The sequence below is a fragment of the Fukomys damarensis genome, unplaced genomic scaffold (genome assembly GCF_012274545.1).
Source record: "Fukomys damarensis isolate Sample0158 unplaced genomic scaffold, DMR_v1.0_HiC HiC_scaffold_23, whole genome shotgun sequence".
NCBI classification, from domain to species: Eukaryota; Metazoa; Chordata; class Mammalia; order Rodentia; family Bathyergidae; genus Fukomys; species Fukomys damarensis.
The window spans coordinates 8,828,939-8,836,619 of record NW_022900935.1 but is presented as its reverse complement, the minus strand read 5'-3'; the positions used below and the strand labels follow the sequence as shown (position 1 = coordinate 8,836,619).

Genomic DNA, 7,681 nt, shown 5'->3' with positions numbered 1-7,681 from the left:
TTTTTTTTTTTTTTTTTTTTTTGGTGGACAAATGCCAACACCCACTCTGTACTGGGGAGGGTAAGGCAGAAACTAGAGGCCTGGGCCCTACCCTCCACCCATGTACGGAGCCACACACCACCAGTCACAAAGCCAAGGGACTCAGAGGACACAGGTGGGTTCTTACTACTCACTGGGGACAAATTCACAGGGAATGTGAAATCCAGACTGGGATTTAGGGAGCTGAACTGGCACTCGGGAAAAAAGACGTTCTAGGCAGAAAGACTAGTGCATGCAAAGGGATGGGGATAAGAGGATGTCATATTTTCAGGACAGGCTGATTCTTGTCCTGAGAGCCCAGGCTGGAGGCTGCAGGGCCCAGCTCCCCATGGTTTTGATCAAGGCCAAGCAGGGCTGGAGGCCACAGATGATCTCATTCTTCTTTCTCCTTGGACTGCAGACCATTGCAGAACTAAACAGCTCTGACACCTTTCAGCACACATATGTCTGCTTTCCTGTTTGCATGACTGATCCTGTTCCTGAGACTCAGAGGTGTTCCCTGGGGAGCTGCAGGGCTAGCAGGGCAATGCTCCTCAACTCTGTGCATCAGCCCACTGAACTCTCAGCCCCAGGGTGGAATCACAGCCCAGAGCCAGGGAAAGTTTTGTTTTTTTTTTTAGGGAGGAAGGATATCTCACTTTGGTTAGAGTGGGCAAGGAGGATGCATAGAGAGAGGGACCTGATGAGGGGTAGACTGATGAGGCCCAGACTTAGCAAAGTGGTCATGAGAACTTGTAGTTCTCAGAGCCCTACAACACAGCAGAAGCCAGGGGAGGGGAGAGAAAAGTTGAGATTCAGGAGGATGTGTCAGTGACCCTGGAAGTGGCAGGCAGAGGTTCCAGAGAGATCAGGAAAAGGACCTGAAGCTCTTATACAGGCAACCTTAGGGAGCTGAGGTATATTCTGGAATTACCTAGGCCTTGGCCCCAGGCCTATCTGCAGTCCAAGTGAGAAAAGATTTGCCCATAGGTGTACCAGCTCCCAGCACTGTAAAGGAGCTGTCTCTTCTTACCCACACAGGCATCTCATAGCCCAGGCCCAGGCACCCAGGAAGAGTCCTACCCAGAAACTGGTTTAGACCCTTGGTCCAGCAGGTTGGCCCACATTGGCCACAGAAGGGTGGGCAGATGGGGGTCTCAGCCTGGGAGAAAGATCAGATGCCCATGGGTCTAGACCTCAGATGGGTACAGTTGGGGATGTGGCAGTCTCTCTCAAGGCAGGGACTCCTGACTTCCGCAACCCATATACCCTGCTCTTCATTCCCAACCCAGCAGGATGACAGTGGCCCAAGCTCAGGCCCCAGCCCTAGGCCCAGCCTAGGCTCCAGTGTCCCACTGCCAGCTCAGCCTACAAATTCTTCACCTAATCGGCCCTGGGCCCGGCAGCAGCAGATTTCCCAAAGCCGGCCCAGGGGCGTGTGCTCAGACAGCGCCATCGTGCACCAGGAGATCCTGGGCCAGGAGCAGCTCTTCCAGGGAGCCTTCCTGGGCAGTGAGACAAGGAACATGGAGTTCAAGCGGGGCAGCGGGGAGTACCTGAACCTGGCCTTCAAACACCACGTGCGGCGCTATATGTGCACCTTCCTCAACAGTGAGGGTGGCAGCTTGCTTGTGGGCATCGAGGACAGTGGCCTGTTGCAGGGCATCCGCTGTAGCCACCGTGATGAGGAACGTGCACGACTACTGGTGGATTCTATCCTGCGGGGTTTCAAGCCTCAGGTCTTTCCTGACGCCTACACCCTCACCTTCATCCCTGTCATTAGCACCTCCACCACCAGCATCCCCCTCAAGGTGAGCCTGCAGGACAGGCAGGCCTGTAATGTGTCATCACCAGCAGGATGACGGCCCGTGCTCACCGCAGTGGGCAGTAGGGGAGCAGGGGATTGGGAAAGGAGCCCTGCCCGGCTGTCTTGAGGAGCCGGGGCACAGTGAGGAGCAAGCAGGGTGGACTAGGGCTGCAACTGACAGATGCAGCCCCTGCCAGAGCTGCCACTGCCCTGCCAAGGTCCTTCGCCTGACCGTGCATATCCCCAAGGCCTAGAACGAGCCACAGCTGTATGAGACTGACCAGGGAGAGGTGTTCCTGCGGTGCGAGGGGAGCATCCAGGGCCCGCTGTCCGTCAGTGCGATCCAAGAATGGTACAGACAGGTGAGGGGGCTTTGGCCAGGATCAGCTAGGGCCAAGCCGAACAAGGCCCCTCCAGACACTCAGCAGTCTGGATCTTGCTTCACCCCATTGAGCAAATATAAGGGCTTGGATTAAAGCCCATCTTCACTGTTTCGTAGCTGAGGAGAAGACCAAGCATGTTTCTCTCTGTGTCTCTGTATCTGTCCTCCCCTCTTTCTTTCTCTCTCCTGGTACTGAGGATTGAACCCAGTACTTTTGCACTGACGAACATCCCCCGCCATTTTTTATTATTAAGACAGACTCTAAGTTGCCTAGGCTGGGCTAGAACATGTGGTCCTCCAGCCTGTTTTCCAGAATGCTGGAACCAGTCTCTTTGTAAAAGTCTGTGTCCTAGTTTCCATGCTGCCTACTACTCCAGAGTGGCCAGTTAAAAATTCCATTGTTGAGTGGCCAGGGAACAGGGTGGAGTTCTAAATTACAAGGGAACTCCAAGGACTGCGCACTGCATGTGCGAGAGCCCTGAAGAGGGGACAAGAGTGCTGGACACAGTTCTGAGGCAGTGCTCTGCCCTAGCATCCAGCGTGCTGGTAGCTTGTCAAGACCCCAGGGCAGCGTGGCCAAGGGACCTGGGTTCTTACCTAGCTGAGAAGGCTTCCCGGGCTCTGGTTCACCCTAGGGGGAAGGTGACCATTCTGGGACAGTGTCAGCCTGGCCACCTGCTGCCACACTGTCCCCTCAGAAGTGGACAGCAGAGCTGGGCAAGCTGGAGGAGAAGGTGAAGGTGCTGACACAGGAAAAGGAGCAGCTTCAGCAGCAGCTACAGCAGCACCAGCCTGTGTCCTGTACCTGCTGCATCCTGTGAAGCCCTGCAGCAGGTGGCAGGCAGCACAGTGCCGCTCCACTGGGCAAAGTGGGCAGTTCCAGTGGACCAAGTCTAAGCGATAAAACACACCTGGACCTCACAAAGGTGGGCAGGAGCTCCAGCGTCCTCTCCACCACACACAGCTGCCATACGTGTGGCTTCACCCTGAGCAGACCCAGTCTGCAAGCTGAGAATTGCTCTCAGCACATCCCCAAAGCACCTTGCTTTCAGAATGAACTTGGCCAGTTACCTTACAGCTGAGCTCTAAGGGACTGTCCTCCTTCCTAAAATGCTCCTTTTGCCCAAGCACTAGTGTACTAGATGGCCAGAAAGAAATCTGTCACCTTGGGAAGACCTCTCGCCACCAGCAAAGCCTATTTGGTAGTTGTGATTATGGGATAAACAGGACACAATGCAGCCCCACCCTGACTTGCTAGAACTTGTAATTGTCAAAGCATCCTAATAAAGTACATGCTCCTGAAATACATATGGCTATTTCTAGGACACGTGGCCAGCCAGCTAGATGCTGCTGGGTCATGAGTCCCTTGCTCAGGCCACCTCTACCCAGGAGGCAGAGCCCAGCATAGGCTCCTGCCACACAGAGCTGGGGGGAACAGAAAGCAGTCAGTCTCTGGTTCAGCCATCTTAAAAGACCAGGTCCCTTGGGATAAGTCACCTGCCTCTACTTCAGTTAGCCTGTATGACAGTGACACAGTGGGCAGGGGCATTTTGTCACTGTCAGGCAGTACCCGCATCTACGTGGGCTGTGGTAGAGCAGCATCCGCCCGGGAAGGGTCTGACTCCAGTTCTAAGCCCGTCTGGCCTCCAGGAAGGATTCTTGCTCTGGCCATTGCCCTGCCATCTCCACTCCACTAGCTGAGCAGACTAAAACCAGAGTCCCATTCTGCCATGTCTATGTTCCCTCTTCATCCAGAGCAAAGGTCCCTGTCACCTCAGCTCCTGCCATTGTTCTTGTGACAGCCACACCAACTCAGGGCCTTTGCACTGGCTGCTGCCCTGACTGGACTCCTGTTCCCCAGGATAGTTGCATGACTCCCATTTCCTCTGTACCTTCAAGTCTTTTTCTTTTTTTTTTTTTTTTTGTACCTGGGATTGAACTTGGGTCCTCATGCTTGTGAGGCAGGCAGTGGCGGGACCACTGAGCTAAATCCCCAGCCAATTTTACCTTCAAGTCTGTGCTCAACCTTCACATTCACCCTTTTCAGATCATATCCATCCCCAGCTTCTTATCCCCTCTTCTGCTTCCATCTTTTGTATGTCATACTGGTGTTTCCTCCACTAAAGTATGTATTCCGGGGGACAGGGATTTTGGCCTATGTTCAGAACCTAACACATAGTTGGTATGTAGTAGATACGTAATATTTGCTAATGAAACAATCAAGGACACTCCTATATTTGGGGTCTCAACTACCAGGAAATTATGTCAAATGGCATTTCACCTCATTGGGGCTCCATGGAGCCACTTTAGCTGATCACCTCACTTCCTTGGTCTGGAGGCCCTTGGCACATCAGTGGGTAGACACGGAAGAGAACAGCTCTGAAACCCAGCCTTTATCCTGTTCATCAGGCCAGGGACATCTGGACCAATCACTACCGCTCTGACACCTCGCTTCCCATGTATCAAACGGGAGGCAGGATCGGGGATTTAGCTCAGGCTATGCCTGCCTTGCAAGCACAAGGTCCCAAGTTCAATCCCTGGTACTGAAAACAAAACAAACAATTAAAAAAAAAAAAAACCAAACAAACAGGACCCAACCTCAGCCTTGGCCACTACTCAGACTGGTTACAGGGACCAAATGTGATCACAGATGCATGTATGTTACCAAAATCCTGCTGCAGAATCACTGAAGCTGCTTAAGAGCTACATGAATAAAGAATGCATTACTCTGGCTTGGCACAGTGATGTGTATCTATAGTCCCTACAATCCCTATGCGCATAGGTTAGTACAAAGGCCCTGGGTTCAATCCCTAGTATCAAAAGAAAAAAACAAAAAGCTTGGGCTGAGGGGACAGCTCAGTGACAGAGCATTTGCTTAGCATTCATAAAGCGCCAAGTTCATCCTGGCACCATGATAAAATTAAAAAAAAAAAAAATCATTACTTGCCAGGGATTTAGCTCAGTGATTCTGCCGCTTGCCTCACAAGCGCAAGGACCTGAGTTCGATCCCCGGTACCCCCCAAAAAAGAAAAAAATCATTACTGGCCAGGCATGACGGTGGTACACACCTGTAATCCCAGCACTAGGAAGGAAGAGGTAGGAGAATCACTGCAAGTTCAAGGTTAGCCTGGGCTACATAGTGAGTTCACAGATAACCTAAACTGCATAGCAAGACTGTCTTCAAAAAAAAAAAAAAAAAATTAAGAATGATGGGCACTGTTCCTGGACACTTCCCAAATGTCAGAAACTATGCTAGATATTGGTCCAGGCCTCACAATCCTCATAAATCCTCTTCCTGGGACCTAGATGGTTTCTGGGATATAGCAGAGTGAAGTCAGAGTGAGCGAAGTTACTCTGGACTGCTCAGAATGAGCTGTCTGATCGCCTCCATCCAAGGGAGGAGCCAAGAGGGATGCTCTGGGTTTACTCCCACCAGGGAGAAGTCCTAAGACTACTCTGTGTCACCTGGCTTTGGCCCTTGTTCCTGCTATAGTCCTGTGTACAGCACTATGGGGTTGGTTGGACTCTGTGAAGCCCTGGAGAGCCACATGGGTTCCTTTCCTCAGAATGGTTTTGAAGGTAGCCAGTGCTCAGCAACTGGTCAGTTGAGGTTATCTTCGTAGGGATAGGAACCTGACTGCAGGAGGCTCTTCTAAACCACCCGGGGGCACACCTCTCCCTCAGCATGAGAAACGCTGGGGCTATGGGTGGGAGACAGAGTCATGCTGTGTCACATCCCCACGGTGAGTTTGCAGAGCTGTGTGGAAGTGAGGATGTTTCAGCTCAGCCTGTGAGAAGTGCACAAAGGCAGCTTGCTCTCGGTCCTGATGCCGGAAGATGGGTTTCCTGGCTCTAAGGGCAGTGGTGGCCTTGGACCAGTGAATGGAAGGCCAAAAGGCAACCTAGTTCTCTGGGTCCTTCTGAGGCAGAAGCTGCACTAGCTGGTGGGATACCCTTTATATATGGCCCCATATGAGATACCCCATATCAAATTTCAGCGGGTGAAGGCTTTGCCATTGCTAAGCAGCTTGGCCTGAGGCCTGAGGCCTGAGTCCTGACTCATGACTCAACAGAATCCAGATGTTTCCAGAGGTTGACTGGGTGCCACGTAGCCTTGAGCTGCTGGGCCTGTACTCTGGAGGCTAAGCAGGGAAAAAGTCCTCGGTCAGCCACTCTTGGTTATGTTTGTGAGTTGCCCACATCCAGCTGCAGCAGAGGAGGGACCTTTGCGCAAGGCAATCTGCACTTCCTCCTTTGCCTTGCTCCCGGTCAAGCAGCACACTCAGTGCCCATGATGCTTTCCATCTTCCTGGACATGTGAGAACCGAGGTGGAAAGCCCCACTGAAGAACTCCGGTTCCTATCAACAAGAAACGCTCCTCTCTTAGTTCTGAACAGCCAGACGGCTACCTGGAAACTGCTCCCCTCATGGGATGCCTGATGTCCACACAGGGTGCTCCAACCTTCCCACCTGGCAGGTGAGGAAAAGAATAAAAATCAAAGTTCTCATATTCTGCATTGTTTATTTCTTAAGTTAGAGTACACATCGAGTTCAGCCAGAATAAAGTGAGCACATGGCTGTGCCACATTTATTTCATCACAGTAAGAAAATAGCTTTCCATATTGCATCTCACCTATAGTAATACCATTCTGGAAGAAGAAAGTACCCTCAAGTCAAAGCTGTCTATAGATGAAAGGGTTTGAGGGGCAGTTTCCCCAAAGGTGTTTTTAAGTGACCCCTTGATGCAAGGAGTGTCCCAGCCCCAGGAACAAGAAGCAGCACAGGGTTTAAAACCACACTTCAGAGACACAGACTTCTCATGGCTACATGTGCCATCAAGCTGTCCTTTGGATGACGAGGACCAGCCATAGCTGGCACTAAGAGTCCCCGTCAACTTGGAGCAGCACTGAGGTTTCAGCTCTGGTTTCACGGCTCTTACAGGCAAGCTGCGCACACAGGTTACCAGCACCAAACGTCGTCGGAGGTACGAGCTGCAAGGACCTGGTTTTGGCGACTGTAATTGTAATTCCTACGTGGCACACTGTAATGGCCCAGGCACCCACAGGAAAGCAAGAGGCAATACACTCGAATCCATGATGACGCGAGGTAGTTGGAGAAACAAGGGTGACAGGCTCTCTACTAGCCCTGGCCATCAGTTTCTGACCTGATGTCCGGCTTCTCATCTCAGAAACTGATGAACTACAAAGCTATACACACAACAGGCAGTGCATCCTGTCAAAGGAGCCAGTATACATGATGGGACATGCAAGCGACAGTTTTCCAAATGCCTTTCTCCGTAATAAAATAATCTTAATAAAAACATAATTTAAAAGAAGGGTCGAGGGATGGAAGGGATTGGGGGAAAAAGAATCAAGATATATCATGTACAGGTACAAATTCCCTATGACGAATGTGATCATCATGTGTGTGTGTGTGTGTGTGTGTGTGTGTGTGTGTGTGTGTGTGTGTGTGTG

General features: G+C 51.5%; 2 protein-coding genes across 2 annotated transcripts in view; one reads left to right on the top strand and one right to left on the bottom strand.

The window, feature by feature from the left end:
* The window catches only part of Slfnl1 (schlafen like 1), a 7,545-nt gene extending 3,399 nt beyond the window's left edge, over nucleotides 1-4,146 (top strand). The window contains 3 exon segments of the mRNA XM_010625935.3: nucleotides 1,311-1,829; nucleotides 2,044-2,187; nucleotides 2,906-4,146. Of these exon segments, the coding sequence (XP_010624237.1) occupies nucleotides 1,311-1,829; nucleotides 2,044-2,187; nucleotides 2,906-3,028 (786 nt within the window). The 3' untranslated portion in view covers nucleotides 3,029-4,146.
* A 1,352-nt stretch (nucleotides 4,147-5,498) lies between these two features.
* The window catches only part of Ctps1 (CTP synthase 1), a 37,649-nt gene continuing 35,466 nt past the window's right edge, over nucleotides 5,499-7,681 (bottom strand). The window contains exon 19 of the mRNA XM_033767523.1: nucleotides 5,499-6,677. The gene's annotated coding sequence lies outside the window, so the exon portion shown is untranslated. The remainder of the gene's footprint in view (nucleotides 6,678-7,681) is intronic.